This window comes from Vulpes lagopus, chromosome 1, assembly GCF_018345385.1.
Source record: "Vulpes lagopus strain Blue_001 chromosome 1, ASM1834538v1, whole genome shotgun sequence".
NCBI classification, from domain to species: domain Eukaryota; kingdom Metazoa; phylum Chordata; class Mammalia; order Carnivora; family Canidae; genus Vulpes; species Vulpes lagopus.
The window spans coordinates 23,877,571-23,901,840 of NC_054824.1; the positions used below are offsets into that span (position 1 = coordinate 23,877,571).

A 24,270-nucleotide genomic window follows, 5' to 3' on the forward strand; every position below is an offset into this window, starting at 1 on the left:
GCACGAACTAGACTGTAGTTGATGTTTAACATCAGCTGGCAATAGTGCCCAGAGTGGAACGGGTTTCTAATTCTCCCCCTTGAGCACTGTCGCTTTCCAGAGAGATGGAAAAAGCTATTCATCCCACATACCATTACTCAAGTGCCTTTCCTTTCACTTTGATTCAAGAACCATGATACCTTCTATCCTCACACCTCTGGCTCCTTCAGATCCCCACATACACCTGCCACTGGCCTGCTCAGTCAGCCAGAAAGAGGCATTACTGGTTCTTCATGGCTAGCTTTTCCTCTTCCCCCTTGAAGACAGGTGCATCCCTGAGGCAGTGAGCCTCATCCTAAAGCAAAAGATGGAATCCATCAGAGACACACCAGCATTTACTAGAAGCATCACCTTTTACACTCCTTTAACGTTTATTTATAACTTCTATTTGTTAATGACCCTGTAAAGGCTTCTGGGGGTAAAGGAAATTTAAAGGAAAAAAAAAAACCCCGCTCCCATACAGGTTTCTGAAAGAGTCTCTCATAATAAACCTATTGACAGCACACAACAGAACACCAGTGAATAAGGAAGAGCCTAGAGACTTGAAAATGAAAGGTAATATATTGTCTTTGGCATCTATGCATAAACATACATTCATTCATCCAACGCCGTGCTGCATGCTGGGCATCCAAGATTTAAAATGCACAGGCCTTATCCTTATAGCTTCCACAGGCTAGCTGGACAGACAGATGTGCAAATAAATCATTGCCCAGGGGCTGCTGATTGTTATGGACGAGAGGCAGCACGGCTTCACAGCTTCCTGGAAGGGGTCTGCACCTTGGAGCAGCTGGCACTGGGTTTGAATTCAGCTGCACAGCAGACACTTCAGCTGTGTGATCCTTAGCTGTGGGGCAAGTTACTTCGTCTCTTTGAGCCTTCGCTGATCTATAAAACGGGGATGAACAATAACTTTACACAGCTGTACAAGATAGAATGAGTCCTCATCAAGCACATGGAATATGGTGGGCCCCTTAAGGGCACGCACACACTTGGACTTGGCCCCAACATCGTTTTCATCCACCTGGTCTTCACCGGCTCTTCTAGCAACTCACTGTGGAACAGATTATGCCTCTTCATATCGCCACACCTCATTTCCACCTCTGCAAAGTGTGGGGACAGAGAGGACTCAGTAGCCATTGGGGCTAGAAGCACAGAGCAGCCCCATCCAATGCTGGGCTCCCTTCTGCAGCATCCCAGGCAGTTACCCAGTGTATCAGGGTCCTCCAGAGAGACAGAGCCAATAGGAGATCGATCAATCGATCCATCTATTCAATGGTTCCAGCTGCTGCTGTGCCACTGCAGAGCAGGAGTGCTCTCTGCAGTGAGCAGGGCAACAAGTCCCACCAGGCTGCTCGGTGGGGCAAGGATAGCCATTTCTTAATCCTTCTCCTCTCAGAGTGGCAGGAGCTCTTCCCCTGAGATTTTTTTCTCCTGGTGTGCACTTCCTCCCTGTCTCATCCTGCCTGAGAGCAGACCTGCCCCCCAGTGGTGAGGCCAGGGGCAACCAGACATTGATCCCAGCCCCATCAGGGAAAGGTCTCCTGTGGGCCCTGTACACACCCATCACCTGGTGGGTGTCCCTGTGGAGAGAATGGTTCCTGCAGTTCTTGCAATTTGAGCTAACAAAAATGCAACTTTTCTCCTGAAGATGCCGGCTGCTCCTGGGTCCATTTTTCTAGCCCCACGCATGGATTATTTTTTCATAATAGATGAAAGTTCTAGAAGCATGTTCTGAAAGAAATAGGAAACAAGACAAAGCAAAATAGATCCAAAGGGCTTGTAAAATCAGTCCTACCCACCCAACTGGGACTCTGTGTATGTCACAAATACCAGGGATCCAATCAAAACCTGCTGAAGACAATTCTCCCTAGGTTGACCTCTGGGTCAACCTAGGGAGATTCCCTAAAAGATCCAAATCCCATTTGCCATCTTCTTATCCTTTTTTTTTTTTTAAGATTTTATTTATTTATTCATGAGAGAAAGAGGCAGAGACACAGACAGAGGGAGAAGCAGGCTCCATACAGGGAGCCCGATGTGGGACTCGATCCCAGATCTCCAGAATTATGCCCTGGGCCGAAGGCAGATGCTACACTGCTGAGCCACCTAGGGATCCCGCCATCTTATCCTTCTCCCATTGTTTTTTATTGTTTTTTGTCCAAAATCCAGGTCTGAAACTGTAAGCCAACCTTTTCCAAAGCTCCATTTTTGCTCAACAACTCAGCCGGCCCTCTTCCCCAGGCTCATCTGGCCAGAATGAAAGTCTGCTTTCTGTGCCTAGCCAAGTCTGACCTCAAAGAACTAACCTTGATAGGAACTTATCTAGCAATCAACGAGTTTGGACTTGAAGAAATAGTGGGGTCTGAGTGACAGCAAGGGAAATGTCTCAGAGCATAAAATCATGGCTCCTCTAGGTGGCTTTTATGGTCTTCTAGAATAGTATGCATTTCTCTTGCAGAACAGTTCCAAGGGAGACATCATAAGTGGCAAAGCAACTGTGGTCCTAACCAGAAGTCATGTCACTCTGAAACATCAACTGCCAAAATCAGAATGCATCTGACCGAATCCTAAAAGTTCTACAATCCAGGGCCTAATACAGTGTAAAAAAAGCAGGTTATAGTCAATATATTCACAATGATGATTACAATCCTTCTTGCTGCACTGATTTCTAATTAAAGGTCCCTCTGTTGGCAAGAAGCATGATGTGTCATCCACAGAGCCCTGGGGTTGATAGTTGGGGCCTCAATCCCCAAGTCATCTTACCATTTGGGGAGTGAAGTGGCCCGTCGACCCTGTAAGAGACTTAGGGGGAAAGTGACCATAAGTAGGAAAGCTCTGTGTCCAAAGACATTATTTGTAATTCCTAGAAACATAAAAAACAGGGAAGAAAGAGAAGAAAAAAGATAGGGGGTCTGTCATCTTCATCATCTTTTCTCCAGGCTTAAAAAAAAAAAATGGCTGGCCTCACCCAAAAGATAATCTGAAAGATTTTTTTTTAATTTTATTTATTTATGATAGTCACAGAGAGATAGAGAGAGAGGCAGAGACCCAGGCAGAGGGAGAAGCAGGCTCCATGCACCGGGAGCCCGACGTGGGACTCGATCCCGGGTCTCCAGGATCGCGCCCTGGGCCAAAGGCAGGCGCCAAACCGCTGCGCCACCCAGGGATCCCCTGAAAGATTTTTAAATATCTGCCTCAACTAAACACTTTGGTCTCTCCCTCAATTCTCTGCCGATACAAAGATTCCTCTCACATGGAAGGAGGTATAAGAAAGGGAAAATGATTAAAATTGTCTTGCTGACTTCACAAATGTAGGTAAGCAGTAGTAACCACTGGCAAGTTTACTGTAAATAGTGGTTCTCAACCCTGGCTGCACATTGCAATCACCATTGGAGCTTAAAAAATACTAACCTAGGGGTGCGTGGGTGGCTCAGTCAGTTGAGCAGCCAACTCTTGGTTTCAGCTCAGGTTAGGATCTCAGGATCTCAGGGTTGAGGGATTGAGCCTGCATCAAGCAGCTTGCTCTCAGCAGGGAGCCAGCTTGAGATTTTCTCTCCCTACTCCCTCTGCTCCTCTCACCCCTGTTGTGTACAGTGTGTGTGGGTGTGTCTAATAAATAAATAAATCTTTAAAAAAAAAAAAGAAAAAAAGAAATACTAATCCTAGGGGCACCTGAATGGCTCAGTCAGTAGAGCATGTGACTCCTGATTTGGGATGATGAGTTCGAGCCCCACATTGTGGGTAGAATTTATTTAAATATTCTGATCCTGCAGCCCACCCCCAGAGATTTTGGTTTAATTCTAACTGGATGGGTTCTAGGCAAAAAGATTTTTTTAAAGCACCCAGATGACTCTAACTCAGCCAGGGTTGAGAACCCTGCTATAGGTTGGTATGGCATTCCAAGTAGCCACACACTGATCCTAAACATAGTCTCTAGGTAGATGACTGGTCACTGACAAAAAATGAGTTTCAGTTTGAAAGAAGTATTATGGGAAAAATCTAGATAGGATGATTCCTCCTCAATATATGGTTTTAGTGCATAACAAAGTATCTCTAAACTCACAGGAGATATGAAACTAAGGGACAGATTCAATCATCACAGATATAATCATTAACAGGAGAAAGCATGTGTGTAGAGCTTAACCAAGTGAGCTCAACTAGGAAGTTCCCCCACTAAACTTGGGGGAGTTTCCTTTTAATAGAAAAAGCTGTTAAGAACAGTGGATAAAGCAAGTGTCATTCTTTTTTCCAGAGTTGAGAAGAGTCCATAGTAAATATCCATTATGTCTTAACAATGGTCAGGAAATGTTTATTACACATTGGCTTTTCAGAAAACAGAATTAAAATCAACACAATATTGATTTTAGTCTTTGTGAACTATATAGCCAAATATTTGTATATGTCTTTTAAATGCCAGAGCTATTAAAAACAATGGAGCACACCCTCCTTCCTTAATGAGACATGGGCAACTCAAGGTTACAAATGATCTCTCTTCTGATCCATTTTCCACACTATGACAGAAAAGAGCTTTCTAAAATGTAGTTCTGATCCCATCTCTTCTCCACTGCACACTCTCAATGGGTTCTCCATTGTCTTCCCACAAGACCTCCATGGCCCTTCTCCAGCCTTCCCTGTCCATAGCCTTCCTACTTGCTAGTGCTCCAACCACACATAGCTCCCCAAGACAGCACTACTGTGTCACATCTCTCAGCCTTTGTCTGTGCTGCTCTCTGTACTGGGATGGCCTTCTATCATGTGTCCCAGCCCTCTTAGGTCTGAAGAAACCCATCACATCTTTTAAGACTCAATTCAAAAGTATGAAGCTTTTCCCAACCCATCCATAAAGAATTGACCACCCCTCCTTTGCCCTCCCACTCCTTCTATTTTTTTTTAATTTTTTTTATTTATTTATGATAGTCACACAGAGAGAGAGAGAGAGAGAGAGAGAGGCAGAGACACAGGCAGAGGGAGAAGCAGGCTCCATGCACCGGGAGCCCGACATGGGACTCGATCCCGGGTCCCCAGGATCGCGCCCTGGGCCAAAGGCAGGCGCCAAACCGCTGCACCACCCAGGGATCCCCTCTCCCACTCCTTCTAACATGGCACCTTACATTTGATCACATTTGTATGCTCACCTGTCTAACTTTCCCATCTAGACTCTGAGTCCTTTGATGGCATAAACAGCATTTTATCCATTTATAAACCCAGCACTTACAAGACTGAACGATATAAAGTAAGTTTTCAGTAAGCTTATACCATTAATTGAATTTAACTGACTATATTGAATGACTGGATTTAACTGCCCATAAATTAACCTCCCTCACCTCCTCTATCTCTCTCTTAACACACACATATACACACAAGGAAGCTGGAAAAGGAAGGCTAAGAAGTAGCCAGAGTGGAAAACCTCTTGCAATAGTTCTATGTTCAGTCCAACTGTCTGTCTTTACTTACCATTGATGTTCTGTATCCAGTGGCTGAAGGCAGACGTGAGGGGCTATTTTCCCGGTGCAGAAGGTCCAAGCAAGAGCTGTTCCGAGAATTGGAGCTTCCTGAGTCACTGTGCAACTGTCCCTTTTCAGACAGCAATCTGGACAGAAAGCTGGCCTTGCGACTGCCCGGGTAAGATCTGTCTGTCCAGACCCCACTTTTTCTCACACTGCCATCGCTGTCTCTACAGAAACTGTGCAAATCTGTGAGAGGCTCTCTTGAGGATCGTCGACCCTGGGACTGCTCCCAGGTTCCTACTGCATAGGATCGGTAGTGTTCAGAAGCCATCTCTGTACCTACCCAGGACTGGGACTTTGCATTTTCTAGGCCAGAGGAGAGGTCTGGTTGCTGTCCCGGGTGCTGAATTTGAGTAATGCCATCCCACGGACATGGGCTGTGCACATGGAGCTGTCCTCTGTACTGATCCTTCCTGGCCCACTCTTTTTTAACATAGCAAGGGTCTACTTCAACTGGCATGGGCTGTGAGCTTTGCCACGTGGTTTTAGACTTTGGCACACTGACTCGAATGACTTGCTGTTGATTGTTGGCTTGAAGCAGAGAGATTCTTTTAGACAAGGGAGAGCAAATCATACACTCCTGGGCCACTGAATATTTTTTCAAATGGAATGGGGTTCCACTTTCCTCTTCAATGCCTTCATTGCTGGATTTCTCATAAAGTGCCCTCGTGATTTTCCTGATTCCCAGATGAAATATTTCCAGTACATTGAGGAACAAAGAGATGGCTGCAATGCTGTGCATAAAGAGCATGAAAATTGTCTTCTCTGTGGGTCTGGATACAAAGCAATCCACTGCATTAGGGCAAGGCGGTTGAGTGCATTTGTAAAGGGGGTGCATTTGAAACCCATAAAGAATAAATTGGCCTATCATGAACCCTACTTCCATCACAGATCTTGTCAAGATATGTAAGACATAAGTACGCAGCAGACATCCTTTCAAGGGGACTTTGTGGATTCTCTTCTCCTCCTCTAACCTTTTCAGTTCTCTATCTATCCTTTGTTGCTCCTCCAATTCAAGTTCTGGATTCTCCATCTGGACTCGGAGGTGTGACTTTTTCCTCTGTCTCTCCTTCTCAAAGGCCCTAAGTCTATAAAGCGCATGGCCCATATACACCAGAGAAGGAGAAGACACAAAAATGATCTGTAAAACCCAGAACCTGATCAAAGAGATAGGGAAAGCATCATCGTAACAGATATTGTTGCAACCTGGCTGCTGAGTGTTGCAGGCAAATGCTGACTGTTCATCATCCCAGACATCTTCAGCAGCCACACCAAGTACCAGCATTCGGAAAATGAAGAGAATGGTCAGCCAGATTTTCCCCACTATAGTTGAGTGGGAATGAACTTCCTCTAGGATGCCACCCAATAAATTCCAATCCCCCATGGTAAGAGGCTAATGTCTGAAACATACAGAAAACACTGAAGTTATTAGCACTCATGGATATAATGTTCAACAACACAGGCTCATCAACAAAGCAGTTTCTTTTTTCATGTCAGCAAAACTATGAGGGATTTTCCAGCCCTAATATTTAAGGTCCATGCTTGATTGAAATAGGATACTTTCAAGGAATATGCTTTTGGAAAACAAAAAACTAAAGACTGATCCAGTTTCCTGCCTATCCTCTCCTCTCCCACACAAAGTTGACTATCATCCCACCATATGCAATGGCCCTCGTATTTGTACAATGCATTCATCACAAATTTTGATAATTTTTCTACCTATATCAGATGTCCCATTGACCAGACATCCTACATTAACTTTTTTTACATTTTTATTTATTTACTTGACAGAGAGGAAGAGACACAATCAGGGGGAGAGTCAGGCAGAGGGAGAGCGAAAAGCAGGCTCTCCACTGAGCAGGGAGCCCAAAGTGGGGATGGATCCCAGGACCCTGGGATCATGACCTGAGCTGAAGGCAGACACTTAAACCAACTGAGCCACCCAGGCTCCCCTATCCTATGTGATCTTAACTAAGTCTCAACTTTGCCAGGAAGTTTTTCCTTAACCATCCCAAGTCAGAGAGATTTTTCCCATTCCTGAATACCACTCATCTGGCATTGTATATACCATGAGTTTTGTGATGGTTATGTCTTATGTCCCTCTTCATGGAAAGGTATACTTTCTGCAGACAGAGACACTTTCTATAGCATTTTGTTCTTTACACACAGAAGGTATCATTAAATAATACTGGGATGAAATGTCTTTCCATTTTAAAACTGTTCCTTGGCTTTATCACTGGAATAATCAACAAAAAAATCTAAGTAGATCCTCATTATGTATTGTCCATGGATCCCACTGCAAGTAAGAAAAATCAACCAAATAAGCCCTCTGGGACAGGCACAGGGTAGCAGTAAAGATTAAGCAGTCATAGAAACAGTACCAGACATGTGATTATACCCACAAAGCCACATCTGGAACTGCATGTTTTCATGAAAGCTTTGTTAATTTAGAAGAAAAGTGAATATAAACTGCTTCTCTAGCAAGCTTGGGATCTAGGAAAGAACCAAGTATAGCTGACATGAATAGGTTATTTAGTTTACCCTGAAAAAAAAAAAGAATATTTTTAAAGTTCGATGAGATTAAAATACTTAAATAGGTTAAAGGCTTCTAAGATGTGGAAGACTTCCCAATACTAAAAATGTGGAGAAAAAAAAAACAGAAAATGTTATTAAGTTAAAACCAATAATGAAAGAATTTTCCCCTTCCACAATTCATTCATTCAATAATATTTACTAAAATCCTACTATCACCTAGACATTGTCCTAGAGCCAAATAATTCAACAATGAACAAGATATACCTGGTCCAGCTTGCATAGTACTTAGTAAGGACTCTCACTAACATACAAAATAGACAAATACTGAAAAAGAATAGATGAATATCAACTAAAAAACACAAGACAGGGGTGCCTGAGTGGCTCAGTCAGTTGAGTGTCCAACTCTTGGTTTCGGCCCAGGTTATGATCTCAAGGTCATGGGAACAAACCTTAGGTTGGGCTCTGCACTCAGCTGAGAGTCTGCTGAGGATTCTCTTCCTTTTCCTCTCCCTATGCCCCTCCCCTGCTCTTTTGTACACAATGCAAGTGCACTTGCTCTCTCTCTCAAATGAATAAATCCTTTTTAAAAAACAAGAGAAAAAACAAAGAATCATTCCATTTTCCCTACTTATATCCAAAAATAAAATAAATCCCAGGTGGAATATAGTATTAAATGTAAAAAAGTTAACTATGAAAGTATTATAATAAAATATAAAGGACAAATGTTTTATAATTTTGAAGTAGAGGAAATCTTTTTTAAGCACATCAGTGCCAGAAATTACAATTGAAAAATTTTTAGATTTTACCCAACAAAATTGAATGGCAAAAGTGGGGATGTCCAGAAGGCATTTGGGTCTCGAGAGTAAAAACAACAAAAGGTACAAACATGGGGATCCCTGGGTGGCTCAGCGGTTTAGCGCCTTGCCTTTGGCCCAGGGTGCGATCCTGGAGTCCCGGGATCGAGTCCCACGTCGGGCTCCCGGCATGGAGCCTGCTTCTCCCTCCTCCTGTGTCTCTGCCTCTCTCTCTATGTCTATCATAAATAAATAAATAAATAAATAAATAAATAAATAAATAAATAAATAAATCTTTAAAAAAATATGTTTAAAAAAAAGGTACAAACAGGAGATAAACATTTACAATTTGTGAATAATCACTGAATAGGTAGAGATCATGCAGGGACAAGACGAAGTAAGCCAATGACAGAACGCTGAGAAATAGCATAGGAAAATAAATCTACAAATAAAAATGAAAAATGGACAAAGGGTGGGTGGGGGAACCCTAAGAATAGTGTCACTGAAACCAAAGGACAAAGTTTCAAGTAGAGACACACTGCCAAATACACATATTTCTTTATATAAATTAATTGGGGGATATACCATACTCAGGGATTGGAAAATAGTATTTGTAAACATGTCAATTCTCCCCAAATTAACTTATCCATAGATTCAATGTGAGATTTTTATATCAGAGTAAAATAAAATCCTATAAATGTGTATACATATTTGGTATATGGTATATATCTATATGAGCATGGAGAAAAAATACAGGGCACACACTATGAAGTTAATATAATTACTGGAGGGGCAGCCCAGGTGGCTCAGCGGTTTAGCGCCACCTTCAGCACAGGGCCTGATCCTGGAGACCTGATCCTGGAGACCTGGGATCGAGTCCCACGTCGGGCTCCCTGCATAGAGCCTGCTTCTCCCTCTGCCAGTGTCTCTGCCACCCCCCTCTCTCTCTCATGAATAAATAAAATCTTTAAAAATATATATATAGGATACTGGAGGTCTGTAGAAGGTGATGAAGGTATAGGGGCAAGGAGAGGCAAAAAAGAAAAAGAATAAAGACTCTTCTAAGCATGACAGATTTTTATCCAATGTAAATTATTTATGTAAATTTTTACTTGTATATACATACATATGTACACATAATTTTTTAAAATAACATTTACTTAGTAGATAGCTCTTAGAACTTGGGAGGGGTATTAATGAAACATTTTATTCTATGTACTTGTGAATTGTTTGAAATTGAAAAATTAGGAATGTAGTTATATGTTGTACTTGCAAATAAAAAATTAGGTTTTAGATTTTTTTTTTTTTTATTCACAGAGACACACACAGAGAGAGGGGCAGAGACACAGGCAGAGGGAGAAGCAGGCTCCATGCAGAGAGCCCAACGTGGGACTCAATCCAGGGTCTCCAGGATCACGCCCTGGGCTGCAGGCGGCGCTAAACTGCTGCGCCACCAGAGCTGCCCTAAAAATTAGATTTTAAAACCTTGGACTTATGCCTCATGAACTGAGGCAGTAATTTACTAAGTTCTATCCTTTCTTAAAGTTTAGGTCCTTTCTCATCATTTCTTTAAAAATTTCTGGACATTATTTTTTTAAAATCACTCATTTAGCACTTACAAAAAAATCTAGACTTTCTATTTTATATAAAAACCCTGAAATGGGAAAGCTAACTCATTTCATTAACTTATTCTCTAGTTGGCAGTCCTAAACTATTTAATGCTTTTTTCTTTTTAAAGATTCATCCATTCATGAGAGACAGAGAGAGAGAAGCAGAGACACAGGCAGGGGAGCCTAATGTTGGACTCGATTTCCAGGACCCTGGGATCAGGACCTGAGCCAAAGGCAGACACTCAACCACTGAGCCACCCAGGTGCCCCAATATTTAATCCTTTTTATTGCCACTATCTCTTTAAAACTTGGTAATCATTACCTTTACATAGCAAGTAAAAGAAAACTAGGTCAACATGAAAAATAAAACTACAATCATGCATATTGGCACGCAAGAGCAAAATCCTTCAGACAAATATTCCCATGTTTCCTAAACATAACTTTTTACCAATAATGACTACAGGTCCTAGAAATATTCTTGAATTTTATTATCAAATGCTAATTTAGCATCTCCCATGTAAAAACTGGTGCCCCTTTCCTGAATTTTAGTTCAGATCTTATCTTTCTATCCCCACAGGGATTTCCCATATTTCTCATAAACAAGTAAGTCCACATATTTACCACTTACCTCATGGGTGGTCAAAAAAATAACTGGGATCAAAGAACCTTAAAGTTGGACCATGAGTGACTAATTAGTGAACAGCTGCTGTTGGTTGCAGATATAAAGACTCTGATCAGCTGTGTGTGGGCCAGAATCCAGAATGAGCACAGTAATTTTGATCAATACAGTCTAACCTACTTCTCCCTGGAGGTCAAAATGTCCTTTGGGGGCTTTGCAATTCTCTTGTAATATTTTCTCCTAATTGACACCATGCCTGAGCCTCTCCTGGTGTATCATATTTAGAAACAAAAAGTGAGACAAATGAGAATTTTCCTTTTTTATTTGTGGATGATTACAGTGATTTGAGTTTTGGGTGCATTTCTTCCAACTGATTGCTCTGGGAATGCATGTAACAGATCAATGGGACATGTCCAATTTCATTCAACAGCTGCCTGGGGTGAGTCTTGCCTTGTCAAATGTGAACAAGTAACAATGGAATGACAAACCCAAAGTGTTCTTGCAAATCATGCTAGGATGAAAGTAGAAACATCACAAAAAGAGATCAATAGACCAGAGAGAGAGCCGGCTACACGTCTGTAGATTGTTCTAGCAATATTCCGTTAGGTTGAAACAGACAGCTGAGGAATTTTTTTTTTCAGTACATAATCTGAAAGCCTCAGAGAGCTATGACAGATTTTTGTGGAAAAAGCATTTGAATTCCAGAGAGGTCAAATGACTTGCCCAATGCAGGGCAGAGACTATGTCTCCTAACCCGCGGTCTTGTAATATCTACATCAGTCACATCTCAAATACACAGTCTTACTGCTATCTTAGAGGGGTTGAAGCAAGGGTATCACTAGAATCCAGTGATGATACCAAATGACAGCTCCTGTGCATTTTTTTTTTTTTAAGTAAACTCCACATCCAACATGGAGCCCAACATGGGACTCGAACTCATGACCCTGAGATCAAGATCTGAACTGAGATCAAGAGTTTGTTGCTTGGGGCGCCTGGGTGCCTCAGTTGACAGAGCATCTGACTCTTGACTTTGGTTCAAGTCATGATTTCAGCATCATGGGACTGAGCCTTGAGTCAGGCTCCATGCTCAGCGTGAAGTCTGCTGAAGACTCTCTTCCTCTCCTTCTCTCTCTGTCCCATTGCCGCCACCCCCCCTAATAAATAAGTATTTTAAAATTTTTTGGAAAGTATATAAATTAATGATAGTTCCTAAGTATCATCTAACTATTCTATTTTCATATATTTAGTCTTAAAGAATAATAAAAGCTAAACAAGTGAGGTTAAATTTCCACTATCTGGCACACTAGCCTGAAGAACAAATTGTCAGAATTAACTAGAAGCAAAAACACATAATGTATTAATATGTGTATTTTTATGGCATTGAGCACACTGTTCCAGAAAGCCCTTGACATTTAATTCCAAAATTCACCTGAAGAGTAATGAATGTAATACCTTTAAAGCATCTCGTCAAATATTAAAATCATACATTATGCATAGAATAATCCAGAAGGGTACACAAGAAACTCCTTTTTTTTTTTTTTTTTTTAAGAAACTCCTAATATTAGTTGCCTCAACAGAAGGTAACTGAGTGGCTGGGGAAGAGGTAAGATGAATCTTTACACTGAATCCTCTGAACAGCAAATGTATCACCTAATTCAAGAAAATGTTTAAACTAGGCAGTGTAGTAAAAATAAACACAACTATATGTCAATTTGTTTTTTTTAAAAAGTCTCCTGCAGATGTATCAATCTGATCACTTCCTTCTTGAAGACTTTTTATTTTTATTTTAAAGACTTTATTTACTTATTCATGAGAGACAGAGAGGCACAGACACAGGCAGAAGCAGGCTCCATGCAGGGGGCCCGACGTAGGACTTGATCCCAGGTCTCCAGGATCACACTCTGGGCCAAAGGCGGCACTAAACCGCTGAGCCACCCAGGCTGCCCTCTTGAGGACTTTTCAGCAAGCGGGTGAGTATCTTTAAGGCAGAGGCACACAGTGGACAACTCTCCCATAATCTCACAATAGTTTAAAATGGCCTAGTGAGGTTAAATAATCCTGCCCTGCTGCTGGAAGTTCTACCCACTGCCTCATCCCTGACCAGCCCTAAGGCTCAGCAGGAATTAGCACACTAAAGGAGAAGAACCACTGCCAGAGAGAACAAGGTTGTGTGTGTTTTTCCCCAAGTTCCTCCTTTATCCTTCACCAAGTTATGTTGAATCTGTGTAGTCACTGGCAGGCCCAAGACACACTCAGAGAAACAGAAGGGAACAGAAAGTTTAGAGAGACTAAATGTCCCAGGATGGAGGAAGATGCACATGGAGTTGAGAGCTCCACTAGTTATCGCCTCTGTGCTAGTCAGTGGTACAGATACTTAATGAGTCCCCACATTCACCGCGGGGGGATGACATAAATTCCCTAGAGGCAGAAGAGGTTGTTGGTTTCCCATAAGCAGCTGTAAAACATTAGGACTGGGAAAGACAACATAATACCAATGAAGGGAAAGTACGAGTAATATAGGATAGAAGCTGCAGAAGAAGAAAGCTCATTTGTGCCAAGTCCCTCGTCTGTTACTCAGATTCAGAGGAAATAAGAGATTCCCAAGAGAAAATGTAAGAAATGATAGGAACTGGGTTAACCCATCAGGTTCCAAGCAGAGAATTTGGTGTTCTTCAGATAAGTTATCATCCCCTGCCCCCCCCCAAAAAAATGCCAATTACAGAAAAACAGAACTGCAAAATAAAAGATGAAAACACTGTAGCAGCAGAACCTAAAGTCAATTGTTGTTAGGAATTTCAATTTATAAAACGGTAAAAACAGGCAGTCTGGATAAAGCCAGCCAGGATGGAGAGCTCCAGACTTATCTATTGAACATCCCTACTTCCCCCAATCCAAAGACTTGCCAGAGGGATTAATTTTGAAATCTTGTTTTAAAAATCCCTCCACTGGGGTGCCTGGATGGCCCAGTGGGCTGTGTCTGCCTTCAGCTTGGGTCATAATCCTGAGGTCCTGGGTTCAAGCCCCACAGCAGGCTCCCTACTCAGCAGGCTCCCTGCTTCTCCCTCTCTAGATCTGCCTCTGCCTCTCCTCCCGCCATATTCGCACACTCTGATAAAATCAAATCTTAAAAAAAAAAAAAAATGCAGCGTTGACTCTCATATTTAGGAGACATCACTGCTTAATAAACAGTACTTTTCTCTTACCACCTTCAGCCAGTTGCCTCTCCCAGTACCAGGATGTATGCTCATGAACCTAATTTAATCTATTACTTTGGTTACCAATTATATACCCTTACAAATTTATTTTATAGGTATGCTTGCACATGTATAAAATGACATGTACAAAGTGATTCATTTGCAGAAGATAGGAAATGCCAGCATGTCCATCTACAGGGAATTGGTTAAATAACTATGATAAATTCACACAATGGTATATTTCCAGCTGTCCAAAAGAATAAGGAAACATACTGATATGGAACATTCTCCAGTGTATTGTATTGAAATTGTTTCACATTTCAGTGAAATGAAAATAGCAAGCTACATAACTCTTTTCTTTTTGTAAGAAAATGGAGGCAATAAGAAATGAAAATGCGTAAGGTAGTAGTAAAAAATATGCACAAGGAATTAATATGAGATTACCCTAATAGGGTGGACAAAGAAAAAGACAGAAGTCTCAGAATGATACATTTTATAACTTCTTTTTTTTTCTTAGGATTTTATCTATTTATCCATGAGAGACATAGAGAGAGGCAGAGACAATAGGCAGAGGGAGAAGCAGATCCCTGTGAGGAGCCCAATGCAGGACTCGACCCCAGGACCCCAGGATCAGGACCTGAGCCAAAGGCAGACATTCAACCACTGAGCCACCCAGGTGCCCCCATTTTATATCTTCTTAATTTTTAAACCAAGCTAATGTATTACCTACACAAAAATTTCGATTAAATTTCAAAATAATTTACCCACGAAGCTGAATTTGTGCCTTTCACAACTCTTCTCTGCCTTGGCGTCCTTCAAGGACCAGATCATACAGCATTTCCTCTATGTTGCCCCAATTTGTTGCCTGTAACACCAGTATATCACTTCTCACAGTTAACTTGGGTGTTTGTCTTCCCAGAAGCTGAACTCCTTCAGAGGAAGAATTTTTCATTTTTATCACCAGCACCTATCACAATGTCAGGACTTAGGCACCTCAATATGTATTTAATTTTTAAAGTATACCTCAGTGCATTGAATCAAATCAATCATAACCATTGGATCATGGCACACTGCCATTATTCTTTCATGTAGATCTTTTTGAAAATATATATTTTTTTTGAAAATATATTTTTAATACTATAGTGAACATCCATGAACCCACACCAAACTGAGTAGAACACTGACACCATTTTCTAGATGCTTCTTCCCTAACCCTTCATTTGCCTTCCTCAATTTAGACATAGAGCTTACAGCCTTCACAAAAATTAACTCAAAATGGATCACAGACAATACAGTTGTCATCATCTTGTCTGAAAGTTACATCAATTTTCCTGTCTTCTGCCATCATTTAGGCCACAGAGTCTAGACAGTCTTGACATCCCCAGAACATCATACTGGGCCACATTATGCTGAATGGATCTGATGAGAAAGAGGTAGCAAGTATGGTAGATGCTTTAGTAATAAGACATGCAAGCCACAGGACGGGATATAAACCCCCATCAAAATGAAGGGGGCTGCCACCTCAGTGGAGTTTCTGGAGGTCCATCCCTTGCCAAGTGAAAAGATATGTTGCTGTCCTTTGCACTAAAATAATTGCAAAAACAAAATCCATAATGCTTGATAAGCCTTTATGAATTCCAGAGGCCATTTGATGTGTTACACTACCCCCACTTAACGATTAAGCTGTAAGGCTGTCAGTTTCCACTAGGGAACAAAGAGAAGGCTCTGTAGCAAGGTCAGGCTATAATACAAAAGCAATGCAAGATCCCAGCAAATCAGATGAGACTCAAAGAGACTACAGCTAATAAATATGTTGCATGAAGTCTCTGATAACCCTCAGTAAAAGAAATCAGAGTGGATACCTCCAGTGTTTTATAGCACAGCTGTGTACCCTGTTAGAAACTGAATGTCTGACCCTGGGTAATCAAGGGACCAGGTGACCCAAACTGCCTAGAATTAACCGGGTTTTATCTGACCCACCCAACCATAAAGTTGAGCACAAAAAGCAGCATTCATCAATAAGAAGATATGTTATATAAATAAGCAGGCTGAAGCAGATCTGAAAGATACAAGTTGCATAAGCAGGTAATTCAGACTGTAATATATAATACTGTACCTCTCTTCTCACTCAACACCTATGGCTTTATTATGTACAGCCCCTTATAACCAGTTATCTGAGAAGAAAAAGATTTGGGCCTGGCTTCCAGGTGTTTCTGTATTACATGCTAGCACAAGCCAGATGTCGAGTGCTCTATTACAATCCCAATCAGGACAGAATGAAAAAGGGAAATTCGGGGAGCCCCAGTGGCTCAGCGGTTTTAGTGCCGCCTTCAGCCCAGGGTGTGATCCTGGAGACCCGGGATCAAGTCCCACATCAGGCTCCCTGCATGGAGCCTGCTTCTCCCTCTGCCTGTGTTTCTGCCTCTCTCTCCTGTGTCTCTCATGAATAAATAAATAAAATCTTTTAAAAAAGAAAGAAAGAAAAAGGGAAATTCTCCCCAAGGATGGGGGTAGGAGGAGGCATAGAACTTTATATATATATTTGTCTCCTTCACTCAGAGAGAGGGCCAAAACTAGAATCTATTCAAGGACAGTAGTTAACATAGCTAGAAGGTTAGACTTGAAGAGAACATAATTGGATATATGACAAAGTCTAGGAAAGCAGCAACGTGAATGCATTCCTAACATCATACACAAAGAGTGAAGACTGTGTCCCATGTGAATATTCACAAAAGGCATCTGCTTATTGAACAGAATCTCAACAATGAGGTGGACAAGATAATGCATTCTGGAAATGAGTCTCTTTCCCTTGCAAACCCAGTGCTTAGTGTAAAAATGGCCATATGGCAAGAAAGCTTTGTATGAGCTCAACAGTATGGACTTCCCCTTACCACAGCTCTTTTGGGTACATCCACTGTGTAAGTCTTAACCTATCAACCACGAAGTCAAAGTTGAGTCCAAATATGGACTAGCCAACTACTGAGAGCAGGTGTATTACATCACACTGACTCTGTCCAAGGAACAGGAAGCAATCATATTCTTAGAATGGCATTATGGAATACCTATTCACCACTACTGTATTCCACACATTTTCTATTGAAGAAACTTATTTCACAGCAAAATAGTCTCAGCAAATGGGCTTATGCTCATCTTTCACAATCTCATCAGAAAACAGAAAAAAAGAACACCTTCCAATGCATTTGTATGAAGCCAGCATAACCTGAACACCAAAATCTGACAAGACATTAAGAAAAATTTTAAGATCAATCTCATGCCAAAAAAAAAAATAAAATAAAAATAAATCACAGAAAATCCTAAATAGCAAACCAAACCTAATATTATATATAAAGGATCTAATACATCAAAGTTAGGCTTATTCTGAGATTACAAGGTTTATTTAAAAATCAATGTAATTCACATTTACAAAATAAAAGAACAGTTTAATAAAAATAAATATTCACTCATGACTTTTTTTAAAGCCCTTAGGAATGGAAGGAAACTTCCTTAATTTGTATCCATTCTTTTTTGATTTACAGTAAGTCTCATTTTTTTTAAAGATTTATTTATTTTTTTATTTTCTTATGATAGACATAGAGAGAGAGGCAGAGACACAGGAGGAGGGAGAAGCAGGCTCCATGCTGGGAGCCCGACGTGGGACTCGATCCCGGGACTCCAGGATCACGCCCTGGGCCAAAGGCAGGCGCCAAACCGCTGAGCCACCCAGGGATCCCCAACAGGAAGTCTCATATTAATAAAATATTTTAAGTTTCCACTACGAGATCAAGAATAAGACAAGAATGTTCACTAGTATCAATTCTAAACATTATTGTATTAGAGTTCTTAGCCACTGCAAAGAAACGTAAAAAAAAAAAAAAATTAAGATTACAAAGGAAGAAATAAAACTGATTTGTACAGAAAATTCAAAAGAATCTACCGATAAATTTTTAACATATATATGACAGTTCAGCAAGTCTCTAGGTATAAAGTCAAGTGTCTTTCTGTATACCAAAAAGAAAATGAAATCGTTTATTACAGGATTGGATACTATCAAACAGTAAGAATGAAAAATATGCAAGACTTACACACACATTATTTAGATAAATTCATTTCAATAAATAGTGGGATATATCATGCTCAGGGATTAGAAAGTTCAACATTTTAAAGATGTCAGTTCTTCCCAAATTAATTGATTCATGGATTCTGTGGAACTTGATAAACTGATTCTAACCTGTATGTGGAAATGTGAAGAGCCAAATGCATCCACTACAATGGTGAAGAAAGAAAACAAAGTGAAAGAATTTGTCTACTGAGTATCAAAACTTACTATACACTACAGTAATTAAGAGAGTGATAATGTGAGTGCAAGATTAGAAAAAGAGACCAATAAGCAGAAGAGAGATTGCAGAAAGAAATTCATGTATACATGGGAATCTCATTTGTTGCCAAAGTGGCAATGAAGAGTGGTGAGGTATGGACAGTCTTTACAACAAATGAGACTTAGTCGATAAGATGTTTTTTAAAAATAGAAATTAAAGTCAGCCCCTACCTCACACCCTACAAAAAAAATCAATTCCAAGTAAATTGTACATGTAAATGCGTGAGGTAAACCAATACAAATTTCAGACATTAACATATGAAAATATCTTCATCATCTTGGAGTTGATAAAGATTATCTTCAGTAAGTACTACTATAAATTAAAAGAATGATAAACTAGATCTTCATTAAAATGTCTGCTCATTAAAAAATATGTGGCCCAGTGAAAAGCAAACCACAAAGTCAGAAAAGGGATTTCCATGTACAGAATAAAGGGATCATATCCAGACCATATCAATAGTTCCTACAAATTAATAAGAAAAATAGATCAGAGACTTGAACAAGGACTTTACCAAAAAAAGGGTATTCAAATGGCCAACATCAGGAGAAATCACTCCACCAGAATGACTAAGATGAAAGACTTACCATACTGAGGGTAGAGGGCATGTGAAGAAATTGGAACTCACACTACTGAAGACATGTAAATTGGCAAATGCACTGAGGAAAACTGTTGGGCAGCATTTACTAAAGTTTCACATCTGCATACGACTAATAGGTATGTATCCAACACAAATGTGTCCATACGTGCAGCAGAAAAACATGTACAATGTTCAGACCAGCATTATTTAAATAACCCCCAATGGAAACATCCTAAATGGAAGATTCTCACAAACCTGAATGAGCAAAAGAAGTCAAATAAGGGTGTATATGATGTATGATTTCATTTGAAAGTTCAAAAACAGGTAAAGCTATCCTACGGTAGTCTCAGCAATAGCACCGATCTCCAAGAAGATGGATCATAACTAGGAATAGGGGGGGTGGGACTCTCTGGGCGAGCTAACAAAATTCTCATTTTTTACCTGGATGGTGTTATAGAAGTATTCACTTTGTGGGAATTTACCAAGCTACTTTTCTCAGTGCCAGACTTTAATTTTTAAAATTCAAGATTTCGGGGTGCCTGGGTAGCTCAGTAGGTTAAGTATCTTCCTTTGGCTCAGGTCATGATTTCAGGGTGTTGGGATTGAGCCCCATGTTGGGCTCCCTGCTCAGTGGAGTCTGATTCTCCCTCTTCCTGTGTCCCTCCCCTCGCTACCCTCTCTCTTAAAATCTATTTAAAAAAAAAAAAAATGAAGCTCAAAATTTTTGAACTTGTACCTTCATCCTAACAAGACAAGAACTCTTAACATTCTCATGGTCCCTTGATCTCCATCGTGTTGGTATGGTCTAAAATTAATTCTGAAAAAAAAAATAAAAACTAATTCTGGATTATGGATATGTCCTTTTTTTCTCTTTCTTGCCCTATTTACACTTTACCAAGGTATCTAACCATTCTTACTGCCTAGCTCTTATACTATCTCCTGGGCTTATTTTTTGTTGAGTATTTTCTCAAAAAGTGTTTACAATATGGATTTTTGATTGGTAAACCTTAATGTTTAGCCCTCACATTTGAGTAACAAGTGGGTATAAAACTTTAGATCCAATACTTCAAAAGGTTTTCTTACAGCCAATATTGCTCTTGAAAAGTCTGAGGTCAGGGATCCCTGGGTGGCTCAGCAGTTTAGCGCCTGCCTTCCGCCCAGGGCGTGATCCTGGAGACCCAGGATCAAGTCCCATGTCTGGCTCCCTGCATGGAGCCTGCTTCTCACTCTGCCTGTGTCTCTGCCTTTCTCTCTCTCTCTCTCTGTGTTTCTTATGAATAAATAAAATCTTTAAAAATAATAATAAAAATCTCTTTAAAAAAAAAAAGTCTGAGGTCAATCTGATTCCTATTTTTTTATACAAGAAAAACTTTTTTTTTTACAAGAAAAACTTAATATTTTTCTCATTATCTGTAATACTCTTAAATTTCAATGTGTCCAGATGTGAGTACTTTCTTCTTCATTAGTACTTTATGGCTCTTTCGAACTTCAAATTTTTTCTTATCCTGGACCCCTTTTGTTACTTAAATGTTGGTCCATCAAGCTCCGTCCTTCATCTCACTTAAATCTATATCCATGTTTTCTTTTTTCTTCTTTTTTTCTGGGAGAGTTTCTCAATTTGATTCCAACTTACTAATTTATTCTTCAGTTGCATCCATCCTATTTTTATTCCACTTTATCATATTAAATACTGTTTTTTTTTTAATTATTTAATTTTTTTTAAATCATTCATGAGAGACACAGAGAAAGAGAGAGAGAGGCAGTAACAAAGGCAGAGAGAGAAGCAGGCTCTATGCAGGGAGCCCAATGCGGGACTCAATCCTGGGTCTCCAGGATCACGCCCTGGGCTGAAGGCGGTGCTAAACCGCTGAGCCACCCGGGCTGCCCTGTTTTTTATGGGCTGCCCTGTTTTTTATATTTCTATTTGGGTCATTATTTCTTATTCTTATATCACATTGATATAATCTTCCCTTTATTTCTTTTAATGTTTATGGGCTTACTTTTAGATTCTGATGGTCTTATGTAATCAATTTTCTTTTGAACCAGTGGCACCTCTTTAGCCTGTGAACTCACTTACCTGGTGGTGTAGGCTCTTTTGAGTGATAGTATGCTCTAAGGAAAGGCTGAGGGCCAGCCCCCTGGGCTATCTTAAGGGTTGAAAGACAGGCAAGAAGATAAAGCCTGATGGTGGTCAGCCCCAACGCTACTAAAACCACAGTAAATTATTTCAGTTTGTAATCTACCAAGTAACCCTTCAGATTAGAGCTCCCTCTTCAGATATCATGGAAGAATTGACAATTTCCTAAAGCACTTCCTAGAATTTAGGGCTGACACTGCAACCCACCAGACCTATGAGTCTGGAGGGGGAGGAGTGAACAAATAATGTACAAACTAATCAATCAATCCTTACCTGTTTTCCCCCAAATCTTCACCCAAAAGGGCTTTTGTGCTGCCCAGATTTTATCTCTGAGGACACCTGCAGCAGAAGTCTGGTTCACTGTACTAGTACCTGCTGTAAGAAAGCAGGCAAAGGCAACTGGTTTTCTCTAACGAATCTACTCACATTCAGCGAGCCATATCCCCACCAAGAACGAATTCAAAATAGCCCCCATGTCCCCTGGGAGTTTACTTTTTTTCCTTTTAATCATTATCTAAACACACTAAAAGAAATATTCTAATCAAAATATAACAGAATTTACATAGCTTTATTTATACATTACTGGTATTGAAAGCAAACTTTATACAAAGTTTTATACATATAAAAAAAATCCTTGGCTAGGCAAAGCCCTTTATGTGTTTGTATACACACAAACACACATACATACACACAAAGTATTTTACATCATTGTAATTATACATATTTACATATACACTATTTAAATTATTTTACAATTTACCAAAATGAGAGGCAATTAGAAAAGCAAATAAAAATGGATGAAAACAAACTAAATAATCATTGTTTAAAATGCTACAAAATTATTCTGAAAAATCTAGAAAAGAAAGCCGTTTCTCTGAAATATCAAAACTAAGGTTTCAATGCCATTTCACTGTTGCGTTTATCTTTATAACAAGTTCTGTTTAAAAATAAATATCTTGACCAGTAACAAGTGAGCAATCAGACTGATGGCTGGAACAAGCTAAATATGCTGACTTGAGATTAAAAAGTCAGCGAGTAATAGCAAATATTGATTTTCATCTAGTAACCAAATATGCCATAAAACTGCCCTCTACTTCCCCATTTAAAACATGAGGAATTCCAAGCTTCTGTGTAGTATGGAATATCAATTAAGATTCCAAAAAGTTCAGCAATTTATCTGTAATATAAGAAAATGCTGAAGTTATGATTCTATTTTTCTTACATGACCCTTTATAAGGTGTTGTTCTTTAAATGAGTTCACTCAGATATCAATGTTAAAGAACTAGCTTTTTACAGAATCAGTTTGGTAACTTTATTGCTATATTCTGATTTTGAAAGAATTTAATGAGACTATAGTACTTGCGATGGAAAAAATGAGTTAAGAGACAGCTAGGATTAAAATAACCTACTGTTTCTGATATCATGCAAGCAAATAAAATTTCAAGTATCAAAGCCATTAGGATTTTAGATTTGTAATGGAACTAATAAACGTAACTTCCAGATACAAGTTTATTCTTTCATGAATGTGTTTATCTTCACAAGAGAATGGAAGTCACATTTTAAGATAACATTCAAGTAAAATAAAAACTCAGCTTAATTTCTTAAAGGCAGTGAAAATTTTAAAGTCCAGAAAATCTGAAAAATAATCAGGCCATTTGGAAAAGTTCTTAAAGAATAAGATGTTTTCTATTTAAACTCTCCATTATTCAATCTTACATTCTGAATCATGTAAATAGGATTTTAACTTCATAGTAAACTGCTAAACATCTTAAGCTCTCACTAGCAATTGAGTTGCTTAGAGAGGATACTGAAATTAACAGATTATCTCAAGACAGTAATTTAAATTGGGTTCAGAAATAGATTTAAAACTCAAAAATATTCAGGATGCTCTACACTAAGATCTATGTCCCAATACAGTTTCTATTCAGATTTAATTTAATTTGAACTGAATTTAATTTGAAATTCATTTGAAATTGGGTGTTCTGCAACTCAAATAATTATAGTTACAAACAAACTGAAAAATAGTGATAGGTTACATATCTTTACCATTTTCTTTATGTAAAAGTTCAAAATATCTAAGCAATTGGTTTGGGTCTTAAAAAAAAAAAAAAACCTGCTCTAATTATTGCTTTAATAAACCTGTAAAGAAATGGCTTAAATAAACTGAGGAAACATGTCTGTGAACATTATTAATTTAAATTGATATGGTAAATAATGTCATCTATTCAGATGACAGTGGATTTCATGTTTATGAATGATGTATGTTTCATATTTTAAAAGTATTTAGTATTCCTAATTAAAATTTGAAAAATATTAAATTACAAAGACTATAGACTTCATTGCCTGTGAAATATACGCTATTCAAGAATGTTTTATTTTTCTTCATCTATAAAAAAATTTTTATTAATCATCAAATGCATTTCCCCTCCACCTTAGACTCATCAGCAGTCAGAAGGTTGAGGAGAAATATAATATGGTATGTCAATTATACTTTAAAAAGAGAGAGGGAGAGTTGAGGAGAGATGCCATGCTGATCTGAACTGCAGCAGGCTTCCCTCTGAGCATGTCCCTGTGGATGACGTGACCTCAGAAGCCTGCACGAGCAATCATCCTCCAACCTGTGACTGAAGCAGGAACTCAACTGGGTATCTCTCACCCACTACTCATATCTTCAATGACTAACAGGTCATTAACTGCACAGTAACAGTGTCAAACATTTACTTCACTAGTCTCCTGTAGCAGAACCATTAACTACCTGCATTTTGACTTTTCAAAGAGCTTCATTAGCTGCTGGAATCTTTCTGAGACCTGAAAAATTTTAAACGAGTGTTAATTACAAATGTCTCAATAATGTTTTTGTTTTTTTTTTAAATCTGTGACGAATA

At 39.4% G+C, this 24,270-nt stretch overlaps 2 protein-coding genes across 2 annotated transcripts in view; both read right to left on the reverse strand.

The window, feature by feature from the left end:
• Positions 1–5,006: 5,006 nt before the first annotated feature.
• On the reverse strand, positions 5,007–24,172 carry GJA10 (gap junction protein alpha 10). The gene is given in 5 exon segments (XM_041766638.1): positions 5,007–5,398; positions 5,401–5,482; positions 5,485–6,943; positions 21,659–21,760; positions 24,141–24,172. Coding segments are annotated over 3 exon segments (1,611 nt in total). The 5' UTR covers positions 6,928–6,943; positions 21,659–21,760; positions 24,141–24,172; the 3' UTR covers positions 5,007–5,312.
• Positions 21,789–24,270, reverse strand: part of CASP8AP2 (caspase 8 associated protein 2) — a 35,575-nt gene continuing 33,093 nt past the window's right edge. The window contains exon 11 of the mRNA XM_041766559.1: positions 21,789–24,193. Within this exon, the coding sequence (XP_041622493.1) occupies positions 24,137–24,193 (57 nt within the window). The 3' untranslated portion in view covers positions 21,789–24,136. The remainder of the gene's footprint in view (positions 24,194–24,270) is intronic.